General features: G+C 42.5%; 1 protein-coding gene across 3 annotated transcripts in view; it reads left to right on the top strand.

Annotated features, from left to right (window-relative positions):
* Positions 1–18,583, top strand: part of FBXO10 (F-box protein 10) — a 91,524-nt gene that overhangs the window by 17,483 nt on the left and 55,458 nt on the right. For all 3 annotated transcript variants that reach the window (XM_068271301.1, XM_068271303.1, XM_068271302.1), the window contains 3 exons: positions 2,253–3,101; positions 4,535–4,684; positions 8,475–8,611. In XM_068271301.1, the coding sequence (XP_068127402.1) occupies positions 2,253–3,101; positions 4,535–4,684; positions 8,475–8,611 (1,136 nt within the window). The remainder of the gene's footprint in view (positions 1–2,252; positions 3,102–4,534; positions 4,685–8,474; positions 8,612–18,583) is intronic.

The following is an 18,583-nucleotide window of genomic DNA, read 5'->3' on the forward strand; positions in this document are numbered from 1 at the left end:
TTTAAACAACTAAAACAAATTTAAACCACAGTTCCAGAAACAAAAGTTTAATATTTTTTTAAAACCTCACTTTAGATTTTTATTGCTATAATATCCCCATCTGGAAGACTTTTTATCACTTCTTGTTTAGATGGGAAGTGGAGACGTCTCTCACAGACTGACAGAGACAGAAACAAAAGTTATTATGCTGTGGAGATATAAATAGCAATAAACTTCCCAAAAGTTTTGAATACCTCTCCACGGCATTCAATGCTGTGAGGGAAAGAAGTATTAGAGCCAATGCTGACTTTCCTTGTTTTCTGACCATGACAAGACCAATGTATAATTGTAAAGTTATTGTAGCTGTGAGAGACAGAATAACAACAAAGGAACCCTCAAACCCCGTGCCCCAATTTTAGAGCTTGATGTGCATTGTAATGAGGGAAATAAGCATTGTATCCCCTATCAAAAGATGATTTCGTACTCTGGGGCAGAACCCTTGTTGGCAATCACATAGGTCAGACATTTCTTCATCTTCTACAAGTCTGTAAGTTTTTGAGGCTGATGTTTGGCAACCCACAGATTTTCGATTAGATTAAGGTCTGGAGACTGGCTAGGCTTCTCCAGGACCCTCATGTGCTTCTTTTTGAGCAACTCCTTTCTTGGCCTAGCCATGTGTTTTTGGTGATTGTCATTCTTGAATACCCATCTTCATCTTCAACCATTTTCAATGCCCTTGCTGTGGGAAGAAGGAGCTCACCAAAGATACTTGACCCCACCCATTCTCCCTTCAATGCGGTGAAGATGTACTGTCCCCTTAGCAGAAAAACACCCACAAAGCATGATGTATCCACCTCCATGTTTGATGGTGGGGATGGTGTTCTTGTGGTCATAGGCAACATTCATCCTCCTCCAAACACAGTGAGTAGAGTTGATGCCAAAGAGCTCAATTTTGAGCTAATCTTACTACAGCACTTTCACCTAGCTCTCCCCTGAATTATTCAGATGTGCATTGGCAAACTGCAGATGGGTCTGTACATGTGCTGTCTTGAGCAGAGGGACCTTGCACGTTCTGCAAGATTTGAGTTCTTCATGCCGCAGTGTGTTATCAATTGTTTTCTTGGTAACTCTTGTCCTAGCTGCCCTGAGTTAATTGACAAGTTCCCTGAGTGTAGTTCTGGGCTGCTTCGTCACCGTTCTCATGATCATTGCAACTCCATGAGGTGAGATCTTGCATGTGGCCCCAGGCCGAGTGAGATTGACAGTTATTTTGTGTTCCTTCTATTTATGAATTATCATGCCAACTGTTGTCACCTTTTCAGTCACCAAGTAAACCTTTGATAATATGTGATCTAATATGCTATGGGACACTGCAGCAATTGAGTGTGGCATTTGAGATGAACGAAGAGCCGAGAATAGAGACCGAGGATTCCTTGGGATACACTGAGGAGAATCTTTCTTTAATAGTTCCTTCAGAATAATTCACACTCATTCAGACAGTTTACTTGTTCTTCTATATGGGTGGCTTCTCAAAAGACCATCTTCACAACACATGCAGTTTCTCCCCCTCTGAACACAACCTTTCCTACCATTGCTTTCTATGGAAGGAGGGCAGCCCAAGAAGGGTATAATCCAGATAGGGAAGAGGAGTGAGAAGTGATGAAGAGCCAAGAAGTCTACTTGGAGGGGGAAAGGTCGGCTCCATGAAGCTGGCCCTCCTACAATCAGCACAAATAAAAATTCCATCATACTTGGTTCACTTAGCCCCCCTACAGCATCGCAAAGGCTGAGTGAACTTTTGACCTTTATAAAAAAACGTGAATATCTTTAAAACACTAAAAGATAGAAAGATGATTTTTTCAGCACATGCACAACACTACCCATCCATACCAGTTTCATGTCTGTAGGTTGTTGTTGGTGTATGGGGGCTGAGTGATGGTATTGTTTTGGAAATAGTAAGTGCTATTATCTTCAAAATGAAAGCAGCACAGATTTTAACTTTTCCAGCACAAATAGTCACAATCGTAGCACTTGCCAAACATGATGGAATTTTTGTTTGTGCTGATTGTATGGGGGGCAGCTTCACGGAATCGGAAAGGTCACATGATCACTGAAGTTCAGGACCACTGTAAGTGAGTATAAGATGACTTTTGAAAAGAAGAGGTCCTTCATTATGTTTGGGAGGGTAGAGGGAACAGTCTGTTGGGGAGAAATAATAATAATCCGTGAAATAAAGCTTTAATACTTTTTTACACTATTTTCTGCCTGTTTAGATTTCTACAGGCTATGTCCAATTTGACAACTGCAGTTTTGAGAATACTGAGCTGCAAATCCGTGCACCAGCAACATGCCAGATTAAATTTTGCACTTTTAATCAGTCCAGCATACATTTCCACAATGTGGCTGTCAGTGTGGTGGAGAACTGTGAATTTGTTAATAGCGACAATGCCTCAGTGACTGTTGAAGGATCACCAACGTGTGAGAAAAACTGGTCTTGCAAACACCTTTCAGCATTTGCCAAGTCAAGTACTATGCTGTGCAGTGCATCAGAGGCAACTTTGGGAAACACTGGAAGTACAGACCATGTGGCCAATGGATCGCTTGGTAGAAATTTACGGACATGTGAGATCATTGTGAATGGAGACCAAAATCAGTTACTTTCTCACTCCAAACCCCAAATACTGGATGACAAGGAGACTGAGTTAAACTGTAACTTTTACATGGGCAAAGAAGGAGAAGCAATGACATTGGAAACAGACTACAGTGATAGTGAACTGAGCACAATCAGTGAAAATGAGGATGATGATCAGTCAGTATACAAACTGTCCTATCAGTCCCATGGACTAAGTGATATGTTGACCAAATCTATTCTTTTCAAGCCACAGACCAGTGGCCTTCTCACTTTACAAAGTGATATGGCTTTGAAAAGCTTGCAACAAGAGTTGCAAAAAGACAAAGAACTTCAGCATATTGCCAGCACGATACAAGGATGTCTTGTACGGAAGTGCCTTTTCAGAGATGGCAAGGGCGGAGTCTTCATCTGCTCTCAAGGACAAGCCAGGCTGGAAGGATGTATTTTCAGGAACTTGACCTATGCAGTTCGGTGTATACAAAATAGTAATGTAAGTTATTTTAACTTGCCAGATAGTGTTCTACCAGTTATCCAGGCATTTGCATTTTCGCCAGCCATGGGTTTGAATGCTTAAAACATTCTTAGAATGCATGCACTGAATCCATATTTTGCAATTCCAAATATTTCTCCATAAATTGTCCTTCCATTTTTAATCTGCAGGTTTTTTTTTTCCGTATTCTCATTCTCTCTCTCTCTCTCTCTCTCTCTCTCTCTCTCTCTCTCTCTCTCTCTCAGCTTGATTCACTGAAGCGTGATAACTCATATCATGGGCGCGCTAGCATTTTCGCACGCAATAGCAAATTTTTGTGTGAAAATATCCGTGATTGCACGTAAACATTTTAGATTGTGCACGAAAATGCACGCTAAAATGCTAACGCGCAGTTATCACGGTTTAGTGAATCAAGCCCTCTGTGTTCTCTCTCACCCCCCCCCCCCCCCCCCCCTTCTCAGTTTCTCTCTCTCTCTCTCTCTCTCTCTCTCTCTCTCTCCTTTCTCTCTCTCTCTCCTCTCTCTCTCTCTCTCTCTCTCTCTCTCTCTCTCTCTCTCTCTCTCTCTCTCTCTCTCTCTCTCTCTCTCTCTCTCTCTCTCTCTTCCTTCTTGCTCCTCTCTCCCTTTTGCCTTTTTTTTTTTTTTTTCACTCCCTCTCTTTCATTTTATCTCTCTTTCTCTTTGTTTCTGGTTTCCCTCCTCTTTTTTTCGCTGGTTACTTTTTCATCTCTCTATATAGTTGATAAGGTATAGACTTGAAATCAGAAAAGTCATAAATGTGGCATACTAATCTTGATCGCTCCAAAAATGCTGCAGGCAGTTTGATTGTGCCCCTCGTAGGCTTCCACTGTTGCAGGGCTTTGCAAATGGTAAATCACTGCAAAATCGCTCATAATGAGCACGGCAGTTAAAGTGTTGTTATTATTTATTGTATTTATAAAGTGCCAACATATTACGCAGCGCTGGACAATAATTAGGGATACATACAATGTAAACAGTGGGTGACAGACAGAGAGGTAGCTAACACGTATACAACAGAGCACAAGGTTATATGTGCAGACGGTATAAGATGCATGATCATGTGATTGTACAGAGACCCAGAAAATCAAGTCTGAGTTAGTCCACGAGAAGGGTGACATTGGTGGGGTTGCAAGATCAAGAAGGACACACTAAGGAAGGGTAGAGACCCCTACCAAAGGCTTACAATCTGAAGGGTGGGGGGGACACATAAGGTAGGGCTGTGGAAAAGGTGCTCAGCTGAGAGAGTTAAGTGTGGTAGATGGTGGGTAGGCCATGTTAAAGCAATGTGTTTTGAGGGCTAGCTTGAAGGGGTGGGGGGGGGGGGGGGGGTTCAAGTATTTATATGGTTATGCTCTTTTGCACCATGTAGTGTTGTCTGTGTATTAATGATTAATTGCCAGTATTTATCCACAGGTTGTAATGCTAAAGAATGAAATTTGTCATTGCAAAGCATCGGGAGTTTTTCTGCGTTTGGCAGCCGGAGGTCTCATAGCTGACAACAACATCCATTCAAACACAGAAGCAGGAGTGGATGTGCGCAAAGGAGCCAACCCTGCAATACTGGTATGCCGTGCTTTCAGGTTGGAGACTCTTCACTGTCCAAGTGGAGTCTTAAAAGCACTTGAATTATAAATCTGAATGTAGTTTTATGGTATTTTTGATAGCAAAACTGTCCTATTCTAGGGAAGTAGTAGGAAAAGTCTATGATGACAATGTTCATAGTGAAAGGCTTCCTCTGTATCAGAATGTACAGTAATTTCAGACCTCTATGCTACTGAATCAATATGTGAGTTCCCTCTAAAAGCAAACTCTCTTATTTTCCTTTGATCTATTAAGTTAGTGGTCCCCAAAATACGACCCATGCATCCAATGCCGCCCCCTCCCTTGATTTGACTTGCTCATCTAACTAGGGCCATTTTTGGTCTTCCCTCACCCCGCTAATATGTGATGCTCCCCTCACTGCCTTCCTTTTGCCACATGCAGTGTTTGGCAGAAGCAATTCCTGAGCCCCTACCTTGAATCTGAAGCCGTAATTAGGCATAGCCAACTCCCCCCCCCCCAGTCCTCAAACATATTTTGGCAAAGTTCTCTCTTTAACATAAACAAAAACATGTTCATAGTGACACGTTGTGGTGCATAGCCTGCAAAACAAAAGCCTGTACTGCAACAGAAGGGAAGAGCCGCATCTCGTGTTATGCCTTTGATGCAACACATTTATTGAAGCATGCAGTACATATAAAGTATGCTTCACTCTAGCTATTAATGCACACATTAGACGGTACTGCACTGCATGCCTCATTTTACTCCCAATAGATTCAATTGTACCGCTCTGCCAATGTGTCATTGTGAATGTACTATTTCAACATGGGGAGATGCTCTGCTTGATTTGGTCATATCAAATAGACCAGACGCTATATGCATATCTAATGTGCAAATGTGCAAATTCGAGAACATTTGGGAAATAGTGACCATAATATAATAACATTTGACCTACTACTTAACAGGGGACAACTAAAACTATGAATTTTAAAGAGCAATTATTAGCCATACATTGCCATGAAATGAAATACATAAGCAAGTAGATAATTACTTGCTCTGCTTAACAGATGTATTGCACTGTCCACGTTTTCATTAAGAATTTAAAACATTAGTGAAATCCAGAGATGTCTGTTCCTGTAGGGGCCATCTTGGGTCCCATAGGCTAAAGTAGGCATGGGCAAACTTGGCCCTCCAGCTGTTGAGGAACTACACATCCCACAATGCATTGCAGGAGCGATCAGCACTGGTAGGCTGTTTTTTATTTATTTATTAACAAAATAACATTTATATAGCGCTGCCATCTTACTCAGCACTGTACAGAGGATAGTCTTGTCACTTAACTGTCCCTCCGAGGTGCTCACAATCTAACCCCTATCACAGGCATTTGTCTATGTATGATTGGTGTAGTGTATGTATCTTAGTCTAAGGCCAGTTTAGTGGGAAGGGAAATAAAAAATATATTTTTTTTACAAAAAATAAAGGTCTTTTTTGATTAATAAAACAAAAAATAAAAATAGCAGAAGCAATCAAATATCACCAAAAGAAAGATCTATTAGTGGGAAGAAAAGGAGGTACAATTCATTTGGGTGCTAAGTTGTATAACCGAGCAATAAACCGTTAAAGTTGTGAAGTGCTGAATTGTAAAAGATTGTCTGGTCGCTAGGGGGGTATAAACCCCTGGGGGTCAAGCAGAATCAACCCCCCCCATCCCGAAACATTATTAGTCCTGGGACCCACTAGCAGCACTTTTCTAAATGCTTGTGATTTGAAAAGCTCTTGCTAATGTAATGCTATGGGGGATTTTTAAGAAATCACATCCCTCATGTGGTATCACACCCATAGCAGAGCTTTTCAAATCACAAATGCTTAGAAAAGCGCTGTTAATGGGTCCCAGGCCTCGGACAGAATTCATCCCCACCCCATTACTCCCCCCCCCAATCCTTCATCATCATGCTGCAGTGTTCCCTCCAGAAAAAGAATTAGGCAGAGCTCCCTCACAATGTGCAGTGTGTCCCCAATCAGTTATCAGTGGTGGGCACCTGTAACAGAAAAAGACAGATACTCAGCAGCCTGACTCCTTGCATCTTCAGTGCAGCCAGTCAATCTGCCTCCAGCCGTCAGGCAGGACTATAATGAAGGTGTTGGGGCTTCAGCACATGTCCCTCTGCATCACCTGGAACTGTCATTTTGAGATAGCCTTGCCATGCAGAAGGTCACTCCCCTGTGCTGCTATTCTGCATTATCCTGAGTGGGACTATTTAGTCTAGCAGAAGGATCAGGACGCCCCTGCTAAGATCTCTTCTAGTGACGCACCTGATCTGCATACATATAGCGTAACTATTCTAATTCTATGACTCAGTATTCTGAGCATGCAGCTTGGCGGACTGAGGCACATGCACATTGGGAGGGGAGCCTGAGGATTCATAACTTTATGTAACATCGGTTTCAAACATGTGAAGAGATTTTGGTGATCTGAATATGGCTACCTCCATGCTCACATGAGAGAAAATGAATCTTCATGGTATCTAACAAAATCACCTTGAATGCTTCAAGTAATTTCCAGATATTGAAGACAAATGTTGACTATGTGGAAATTGGAAAAGGGTGGAGGGGGGGGGGGGGGGTAGATCAGTTGTGTGACTGACTGTCCCTCAGGTAGCGCCTGTAAGTCCCCAGAGATCTCTTGACTTCTCTGTGAACACACTGTTTTGGTCTCCTCTGATCCAGAGTTATGACTGACAAACAATACGTGTTCTCATGTTTGCGTCTGCAATTGTGCACTAGATTAAAATTGGAATTCGGAATATTTGTTGTTGTTTCAATGGCTTTGCGAGGATATCTACGGGCAAAGCGATATTAAAGGACCACTATAGTAAATAATTTGATCTGATGTCTGAATGTAGCGATTAGATTTACTGACCTGGAGCTTCTCTCAGTCCCTAGCAGTCTATCAGGTCCTTCCAAAAGATCCCTGACCACAGCTGCGGTTGTGGACTACTGCACATGCTCGTCCGCCCATCTCTCTCGATCTCTTGGGACTGGGAGAGTGGCTTGTTTTTCAGTTGGTTATGTTGAATTGTAACTTTGTACAAAAGATGGTTGTGCTGTTGCATACCTGGAGTGCCCCGTCCCTGGGGTTTCATAGGAATGTAATTCCTGGGGGGGATGCTAAAACACTAGCTAGGGACCTGGGGTAGGGGAGTGATGTGGTAAGATGAGACCATCTAAGACAGGCTGCGCCGCCACCCCTTTTCCATAACATCAGGATACCACTGCCATGGTGTATGGAGTGAATTTGTGAACACCTAGGGAGACCGTGCGCTCCGGAGGCTACTAATCTACTCTTCTACTACTACTCTACTCTTCTAATCTACTCTTCTGGTTTTGTTCTATGAACTCTAGAAGATATGCAAGAGGAATGAATTTGTATTTGACTGATCTTATATATGCAATGTGAATGGCAATGATGGGTTTTATCATGCAATGCATCTCATGTATGTTACATTTTCATGTTGCATCAATAAAAGGATGTTTAAAAAAAACATAAGCAAAATCGGTAAGATGAGTACCGTACACACCATGAATGATCAGGGCCTCATTTTTAGTTATTTTATAAAACACTTAGATGAAAGCACGCTAACACTTTACTGTTTTCATGAACACTGAATGGTACATTTTAGAGTTATGCCTGCAGATTTCCTGATTTACTTAGTGTAAAATAACCTACCCTATGTAAAAGGTTGGGGTAATTTTCTGCGGGTTCTAAAAGCATTTGTGTGTTCCTTCTTCTTCTTCTGCATAATGCATCTGGCAGTGTAACAGAATCCACAGCGGCCTTCGCTCTGGCATTGTGGTCCTAGGCAACGGGAAAGGCAGCATCCGCAGCAATCAGATCTATGGGAATAAAGAAGCTGGTATTTATATACTGTACAATGGGAACCCTCTGGTGAGGTATGTCATGCTTTTATTGCCACCATTTCTTCTCTGCGGCTTTGTCTTCAAATTGCAGAGCACATTATTTGCACAAATAGGTCTCAAAAGTAATGTACCGATTATACTTAACTACTGTATTTAGTCTGCTGTGCTCTATCTTTTAAATACCTCATGTGATTTATATATTGTATATACTAAGGAGTTGTAAAAAGCAAGCATTTTAATACTAGCAATACTATTTTAATTAAGCAATACTATTCATGTACTCTTGTACAGCCATAAACTTGTAAAAAGATTTATATAGTACGTGAAATGCAATTAGGAAATAGAAACTGTGGGTCAAATAATGATTCTGCAGCTAAAAAAAATAATTTTTAAAATGTGGTCACTTGGAGTGAAGCAGCTGATTGAGTTAACAGCAAGCTCTATGTGTGTATTCAGCTGCTGTTGCTTGCTTGGCTATCATCATGCTGGTCAGGCTGCAAAGGGGAAAAGCAGACAGAGCTGTCTGGGAATATTAGAGCCTGCTGCTTTGTTGACAATACAATACTACCAATCCACGACAGGTGCTTGCTATATGACAAATTACTACACTGTCTTCTTTTGTTCCTCATTCGCCACCTGTCTATTTATCTGCACAGTACACGCTGCTAAGCTACAGCCAAACAGCATGCCGGTGTAGTACTCCTTTTTTTAAATGTCATCGTAATGATTGAACAACAATTCATCGATCAAAATGAACTGGGCATATGTGTAAGGCGTTGAAGCAGATTTCCAAACCTAAAAACACAATTTAATAATTTTAAAAGCATTAAAAAGGAACTCCATTTAATAAAATCAATATATGTAATGTTGAATCAAGTTTGTAGAAGCATTGGCCTTCCATAACTTACAAGTGTTTGCTATGCCTTCATTGTGGAGCAGTGAAAATGTCTTGTTAATTAGATTTAATAAGCAGCTGATCTCTACTAAGAACTGCAATGTTTTATGTTGTGTTTCATTATGTCATGGCTTATTGGTTATTCTTTCTAGCAAAAGTATGAAACTGCAACCAAAATGACCCCTTTACTTCTCACTGTGACAAAATATAAAAAAGTAATTCCTGTTCAAGTGATTCAATTGCACAATATGCAGAGAAGTTTGTACTGGCAAAGATATCAAAGGCCATGTACATATAGGGAGAACTTTGAAGGAAACCTGAGATGGGGAATTAAGCAAAAAAATATACATACCTGGGACCTCCTCCAGCCCCCTCCAGGCTTATTGCTTCCACGTCATCCTCCTCCGCCTCCTCATTCTTCCGTAATTGGCTCCATAGCCAACTTCACATGCGCAGCGCGGCTGTGTGCGCTCACGTCGCCCGTTCTGCGCCTCAACGCTCCCAATGACGGGAGCGCAGTGAGGGAGCACTAGCGGCGGGGCTACACCTGCTCTGGGGCCAGTTGCGGATCAACGAGGAGTTGGAGGATGGCAAGGGGGTTTAAGGAAGCCCCAGGTATATATATTTTTTGCTTAATTCCCCATCTCCGGTACACTTTGACCGTTTAGCAGCCAAATAAAGTAAAGTAAAACTTTATTTGGCTGCAGGGCCAAATTTTTCCTGCCGCTGGGGAAGTGTGCCTTCCCCAGCCTGGCAGGCTCGGCTTCATATGCGGTGGTAGATTAGGGAAGCGGGAGGGAGCGCTCATACATACCTGTCCGGACAGCTGGAAGACTCTCTTCCATCACGGGGTGGTGCTGCCCTGCTGATACAGTCTACTGGATCCCGATCACATGTAATGTCGTGATTGGAAGTGACCAGGACACAGAAGACCTGCCGAGCGTTCAGGTGGAGGAAGAGAAGACGTCGTCCGGAGCAGGTAAATATTTTAACTCCTTACTCCCACACACTTGTTTGAGTTATCCCTACTGAGGCTGTCAGGCATCTCGTTTTAAAGCGGAAGTGTACATTTATTAAAAAAAAACAGTTTCACTTACCTGGGGCTTCCCCAGGCTCCCAGCAGCCGTGTTGTCCCGCGCCGGTCCTGCACGAGCCTCCGTTCTCCCACACCAGCTGGTTTTGTTACTGTCGTCGACGGCAAGTGCGTCTGCGTGCCCCGTGCAACGCAAAGCTTTCTTCGTGTTCCCGCCCACTATAGCGCAGGATGCTATTGCGGGCTGGAACGCGAAGAAAGCTTTGCGTTGCCTGGGCACGCAGGCGCAGTTGCCATCGACTTGCAAGTCGGCGGTAACGAAACTAGCTTGGGCAGGAGAACGAAGACTCATGCAGGTCCGGTGCCGGACAGGACGGATGCTGGGAGCCTGGGGAAGCCCCAGGTAAGTGAAGCTGTTTTTTTTTTTGTTTTTGTTTTTTAATGAATTTACAGTTCCACTTTAAGTGCTAAAAGGTTAAAAACCTCATTTTCTATGTTGAATTCAGCTACATATACACCTTCCACACTGCAAGCCGATTTTCGAAGCACATGAATTTTGCCAATCTCAAGAGCACTGCGATTATCACAGTAGCAGTTTGTCTGCTGTCAGATCGATTATTTCCAACATGTCCTGTCTGATTTCTGATAGATTTTACCAATCCATTTTCTGCTCTCTTCTACAGAGAATCGATTGGAAATCAGATCAGACATTTTGAAAATAATCGATCTGACAGTAACTCTGCCAGAAAATCTCATTGTGTGTACCTAGCATAATGCTAGGTACACATGATGCAATTTTCTGACCGAATTACTGTGAGATCAATTATTTCCAACAAGTCCGATCTGATTTCCGATCGATTTTTGAAACTATTTTTCATTCACAGCTATGAAAAATCGTTCGAAAAATTGATCAGAAATCAGATCGGACATGTTAAAAATAATCGATCTGACAGTGAATCTGTCAGAAAATTGCATCATATGTACCTAGCATAAGACCAGATGATTCCTGAGCTTCTGTTTTTGTCAGTGACTAACCTCTACCTAGTGTTATCATCTTTGTGAAGATTAATGGAGAAGCATGTGAACCAGTTTGATTAGCTTCTTTATAAGGCTCTGATTTGCTGTAACCACTTTCTCCATTGTCCAACATTTATAATTAAGCTGTAATCAGTCTTGTATTAGCTGTTCCTGTTTTTTTTTTTTTATTTCCTCTATCGCCAAATAAACTTGACTTGCTGAGTTAAATAAAAAAAAAAATAGATAGTACTCTTTAAAGGCCTGTTGTTTTGCCCTGAAAAGCCTGTGACTGGATTAGGCTGTGCAGTGACATGCAGAAAAGCACAAATACTGTAGCAACGTCCATAATAAGGAGGTCTGCATCACAACCAAAATACAGCAAACCTACAAAATATCATTCTTGACCTCAAATCAGGAGCCATCCCCAATCTGGACACATGCCAACAATTGTAGAAAGAGGGTTACAACAAGGGAAATACTGGCTCATAATACACTCTCTGATGAAATGACATCACACCCTTGAATGAAAACATAGACCATTGTAATTAATCAGGCTAGATCTCTTGTGGAAGAGGGGGAATGGGGTCTGCTGTATATACACTGGATTCTTGGCATAGGTAGCCGCACGGTGGCGTAGTGGTTAGCTCTCTCGCCTTGCAGCTCTGAGTCCCTGGTTCGAATCCCAGCCAGGGCACTATCTGCAAAGAGTTTGTATGTTCTCTTCATGTATGCGTGGGTTTCCTCCGGGCACTCCGGTTTCCTCCCACATTCCAAAAACATACAGATAAGTTAATTGGCTCCCTCTAAAAATTGGCCCTAGACTACAGTACTTACACTACATAATATAGACATATGGCAATGGTAGGGATTAGATTGTGAGCTCCTTTGAGGGACAGTTAGTGACAAGATATATATATATATATATATATATATATATATATATATATATATATATATACATACACACACTGTACAGCGCTGCGTAATATGTCGGCGCTATATATAAATACTAAATCATAATAATAAAAAAAAAAAAAAAAAATAGGTAGCCCTGACTGGCCGCTTTGGCCGAGAATCATCTTGCATGTGTACATGGCTTTAGGCCTTAAGCCCAATATATACACTAGATGGTTCTTGTCTAAGGTGGCTTAGCTCACAGTTTTCCTCCTTACGCCTCTAGCTGAGAGCCGCTCCATTTTTGTCCCTCCATAGTAACAGAAGGCATCATGAGGCTCTAGCTGCACGATGCATCTACACTGTACTTGGCCCTGAACTGATGCCCAAGGGATTAATTCCTGATTTCTGCACACGTCATCCTTTGTGCGTGTGTACGTACCTTTAAGTGTATCAGATTGCCTTATTTCAAATACTCATTCCGATTCCTAAAAAAACTGTCTGAATCTTTTCGTTCTAACCTATAATGTGCATCCAGGCCCGGTGCACCCATTTTGCCAAGTGAGGCAATTTTGTCAGGCGACAGAAGTCTGGGGACAGCACCAGGCAGAAACAGGAGGTGAAGAGAGTGCCTGGCCAACCTATACATGGGGCAGCTACCTGGCTAACCTATGCTAGGGGCAACTGCACCTAGCTACCAATACTGGGGGCACCAATACCTGGCTACCTACCTATACTGAGGGTGTTTTTTGGGGAGCTCACCACAGCTATAACGTGTGGTGCAAATTGTCGGGTGCTGTGCGATTTATTCCGATCGGGGGGGCACATCCTCAAAAGTTTGCCTCAGGCATCAAAAAGTCTAGAACCGGCCCTGTGTGTATCCATCCTAAAATTGAACAATAGTTGATATTGCTCTTGCGTCAAGATGCTAAGGTTCGTATATTGTTGTTGCTGTTTTCTAAACAAATGTATGCTTTTAAGATTAATATTGTAATAAAGTATTCAAATGAAGAAACTAAAAGCTCTCATTTTCTGTTAAGTTAGTTAACAATATTGTAATTCCAAGCTTTCTGGTCTGTGGGATTCTAACAACAGTAACAGTGTGCCACAATTGTTTTCTTCACATCATCTATATATAAATAATGCACTAATACCAGAGGGGTTTAGTTGCTTCAGTATGTTGTAAGGAGATGAACCGTGTAAGGTGCTTTGGCAAATACTACAAGCTTGACGGCCCTCAAGAGAGCAGCCACTGATACTGTAGGGTTGTTAAGTGAGACACATCTGGAAAATGTTTCCTGCTGTGCCAGTAATGTATAAAATGAACAGAGCCTGTACTATCTGTGAATTATTATACACCTTAAAATCTCTTAGTTTCTTCATACTGATAAATAAATGGTTGCAGCCTGTTACAGACTACTATTTCTGCTGCATTGTGACGCAAGCCATTATAATTTCTTGTATTTATACTGTAAGGGGAAGGTTGACTCACAGGGAAGGTTATATTTATAGCTTAAATAATAAAGGTGGACAGGTAGAAATTATATATAGTTCTTCGTTGGTTTTCTTTCCAGCTTTGGCAATAAGCTCAAGGGACAAATATGATATAGTATAGGAAAATGTGAGCTGTGCCGTCTCTTTTCTGTGACACCAGAAATAGCCTGTTACCTCTGTTAAATAGCTCTGTGAGGTATTCTCAGACTTTGTAAAGGTTAAATCATCATCCTCTCAACAGACATTGTAAGCTTCAGGTTACACATTTCCGGTTTGCTACTATAAATTACTATATAACAATGCTTTTTACGATGTGTGTAAAGCTGAAATACAGGTAAATATCAATTAAATACCTGATCCTGTCTTGTGGTCAATTCCTGTAAACCATGCACAATTTTTTCACAATTTTTTTTTTCACAAATTGCAAGGAAGAAAGTAAACTGTGGGCCAAATGCAATTCCAAGTGATAAGAAGGTCACGGTTTGTGAATTTCTTATCACCTGACACTGTCTGAGAGATAAGGTAGCCATACATCTACCGATTCTGATTCAATCAACAAAGCAATCAACTTTATTGGGGAATAGACTTCGGTGTAGTTGATCGAAAGTTGATTGACTAGTGACCCACACAGTACAAATGATTCCTATGTGATTCATCTTCACGAAGCAATCTGACCAATGTTGTGTCTCCATTCTCTGAATGCAAAAATCGATTGAATGATATGTGAACAGTAGCTGATTCCTGTGCGATCGACTGATATCTTGCATCCTGCTCCACCGAGTAAGCTGATCGATTTCACACGATATCAGCCACTTTTCATCGATTGGGAATTCTGGAGCACATTCCATTCTCTCTCGATTCTATAAAATGATTGAAACGAAAGGTCAATCGTACTGCAAAATCGCTACATGTATGGGCACCTTTACTGGCAAATTCAAGTACTGGTTTTACCTCGGTGATAACTGAGAAGTGCGAGGTTTTGCGCAGTGGAGCTGTCTTTCTACTTCACTCTCCGATATGACTGCACTGCACTTTGCCGCAGCAAAACTTTCTTTAAACCAGCCGCTGGGGCTCCTGTGAGGAACGTTGCCATTGGTCAGTTTAATGGACCAATACGAATTCTCCCCAGAGAGGATTCCCATTGGTCAGTTTAGTGGGTGCTCTGTATAGTAGTTCTGTGGAGTACCAGAGGGAGCAGCTTGGGGGATGCTGGTCTCGACAGTGTTGGCGTTGCGGGAACAGGTAATGACAGTGCCGAGGGTGCTCAGTAGCATTGCAGGGACAGACCGATGCGGCCAGCGGGGGTGCCTGGCACAGCGAAACAGAAACACTTTTATTCTCCAAGTACGACGATGCCGCACTTGGAATTGCTTGTGGTTCACATGGCATAGGAAAAAAAATGTACTTAAGAGGGAGGGATCGCAGGAAATCCTGGTGGCCCCTCTACTTCATCCTTGCAGTGTGGAGGAGATCGAGAGGTGGCAAGGTTGATCTGATAATCTATTCTGCAACACTAATGACTCTTTGCAGTTTATACCTGTTGCTAGCTGTTGCACTAGCATAAAAGAAGATAACTGAGGAGTAGCGGATAGATTCCGTAGTAGTTGTGTAGAAGCTGGTCAACAGTTCCCGCAGCATACCAATTTTGTCCAGTTGGCGCAGGAAAAATAGCCTAAACTCTGCTCTACTTCTTTGGTAGTGTTTTGCCCCCATCTTAGGTCACTGGTTAACCACTTTTATGGTTTTCTATGGTATATCTATGTCAGGCAGGACTTCAGTTCCTGCCCTGCCACGTAGATAATCGTCAATGGTGGTGGATGGCTACCGCTCGCTCTTGCGTGGATACTCATCGCCGCCTGTTAGAGGGGAGATAAATTAATGAATGGGAACTGTGTTCCCTTTCATTCAAGTCCCCATGTCAAAGATCACCAGCATCAATGAGATGCCGAGATCATTTGTAACTTCTGAAGTAACACGTCTACAAATTACTTCCTGTTAACATACTTCTAGTACGCTAATAGGAAATAATGCACGAGGACATCTTGTGGCCAAATAGTAAAATTACACCTGCATACTTTTATTTTAATAAAAAGACCCACATTTGCATTTAAAATTAACACCTTACCTCCCACATGATACCAAAATTACCAAAATAAATTACATGCATATATAAAAAAAAGACAAAAAATATACATACTGTAGTTACTTTAGGGACTGAACTTTTTTTAACTACTTGATGACCCAGCCTTTACCCCCCCCCCTTAAGGACCAGCGCTGTTTTAGCTGATCTGTGCTGGGTGGGCTGTGCAGCCCTCAGCACAGATCAAACACCAGGCAGAGCGACCAGATCGTCCCCCTTTTTTCCCCACTAGGGGGATGATGTGCTGGGGGGGTCTGATCGCTCCTGCCTGCCTGGGTGTTGCGGGCGGGGGCACCTCAAAGCCCCCTTCCGCGGCGAAATTCCCCCCCTCCCTCTCCTCCCTCCCTTCCCCGGAGATCTGAGGCTGCACAGGAACGGATCTGTCCTGTGCAGCCTCTAACAGGCTCCTGCCTGTCATGTGACAGCGATCCCCGGCCGCTGATTGGCCGGGGATCGCTGATCTGGTACAACGCTGCTACTGTTAGCAGCGTTGTACAAATGTAAACAAAGCGGATTGTTTCCGCTTGTGTTTACACTTAGCCTGCGAGCCGCGATCGGCGGCCCGCAGGCTATTCACGGAGCCCCCCCCCCGCCGTGAATTGACAGGAAGCAGCCGCTCGCGCGAGCGGCTGCTTCCTGATTAATTAGCCTGCAGCTGGCGACGCAGATGTGCGTCGCTGGTCCTGCAGCTGCCACTTTGCCGACGCGCGTTATGAGTGCGCGGTCGGCAAGTGGTTAATATGTATGTCAAAAGGGTATATTCATGCCATTTATGAAATTATGGGCTTAAAATTAGTGATGAATGCAAGATTAAAAAAGCACCTTGATTTCCAAATAAAATGTTGCCGTCATACATTATACTAGGGAAATATTTTAAACGCTTTAATAACTGGGATAAATGGGAAAATAAAATGTGTGGGTTTTAATTACGATAGCATGTATTATTTTAAAAATATAATGGCCGAGAACTGAGAAATAGTGAATTTTTTTCAAAATTTTTTTCTTATTTTTCCTGTTAAAATACATTTAGAATAAAATAATTCTTAGCAAAATGTACCACCAAAAGAAAACCTAATTGGTGGCGAAAAAATCAAGATATAGATAGTTTCATTGTTATACGTAGTAATAAAGTTATAGGTGAATGAATGGAAGGGGCTCTGAAAGGTGAAAATTGCTCTGGTACAGAAAGGGAAAAGCCCCCCAGTAGTGAAGTGCTTAAGGTAGTGCCAAGGAACCGAATGGATTATACTATGGAAAATCCTCCTATTTTACAACAGTTTAAGAAGGAAACTGCATAAACAAGGGATTTGTTAAGCTGTCTGATACTGTTTTGTACACATTTCTAAAAATCTACCAATATTTTGTCTCAGACACTCTTGATCAGGGGTCCCCAATCTTTTTCAATCAAGGGCTGGGTCAACATACTTCCGACTGCTGGGGGGCCGGAACATACATAAAATGATGTTGAAAAACATTACATTGAATCTAGGTATTGATTTCCCCCAATCATGCTTGGTGGAGAACTTCGAGCAGCAGCCAATCAGTCATGCGGCGCCCGAAGAACGTCTTTGTGCACCAGACAGTGAAGCATACTCGGGTAACAACCTGCAATCCATTTGGACAGCAGTGTCACCTGATGCAGAATTGGATTGAAAGCCAGCGAATGACTGCTTATGGTATGTGGATGGGTGGTGCCAGCACTGCTATTCTATATGTGGGCCGCCGATATTTAAAGGTGCAGTGGGCCACACCTATAAGTTGTACATTTTGTGTTTAGGGGCCACAGAAAAAGCCTTGGGGGGCCGCATTCGGCCCGTGGGCCATAGTTTGAGGACCACTGCTCTTGATAAATGTCCCCCAGTATTTCTTGCTTTATGAATAGCTACGAGCCTCAGGTGGACCTTGCTTGGAGTTATAACATTTTCAAAAGTGGCAAAATATATTTGTCAGTCGCAACTTATCACACTGATAACTATGTTTTAAAGCAGGGGTGTCAAACTCAAAAAGACGGAGGGCCGAAATGAAAAACTTAGACCAGGTCGAGGGCCAACAGTCATATTTATCAACCCCCCACCCCTTTGAAATGATTGCACAACACCTGACAATTTTGCACCGTGGTGGAACAAAAAAAAAAACAGTAAACCGGCATAGGTGCACCCAGTATAGGTTAGCTGGGTAGGTGCCCTCACTATAGGTTAGCTAGGTAGGTGCCCCCAGGATAGGTTAGTCAGGCATAGATGCAACCAGTATAGGTAGCCATTATAGTTGCCCCAGAATAGGTTAGCTAGGTAGGTGACCCCAGTGTAGGTTAATCAGGCATAGGTGCCCCCAATATAGGTTAGCTAGGTAGGTGCTGTCAGGAATATATTGGGGTGCTTATGATGTAAGGATAACAGGAACATATTCTTTCATTTTTCTGCCTGTGTTCCATGTAGGTAGCTAGAAGGGAGCTGTGGCCGTTGATTGCTTGGGGCAAGGAAGTGGGTATTGTCTTGACCATATGAGGTGCTTTGAGTTTCTGCTAATGGGATT

Source organism: Hyperolius riggenbachi, chromosome 1 (genome assembly GCF_040937935.1).
Source record: "Hyperolius riggenbachi isolate aHypRig1 chromosome 1, aHypRig1.pri, whole genome shotgun sequence".
NCBI lineage: Eukaryota > Metazoa > Chordata > Amphibia > Anura > Hyperoliidae > Hyperolius > Hyperolius riggenbachi.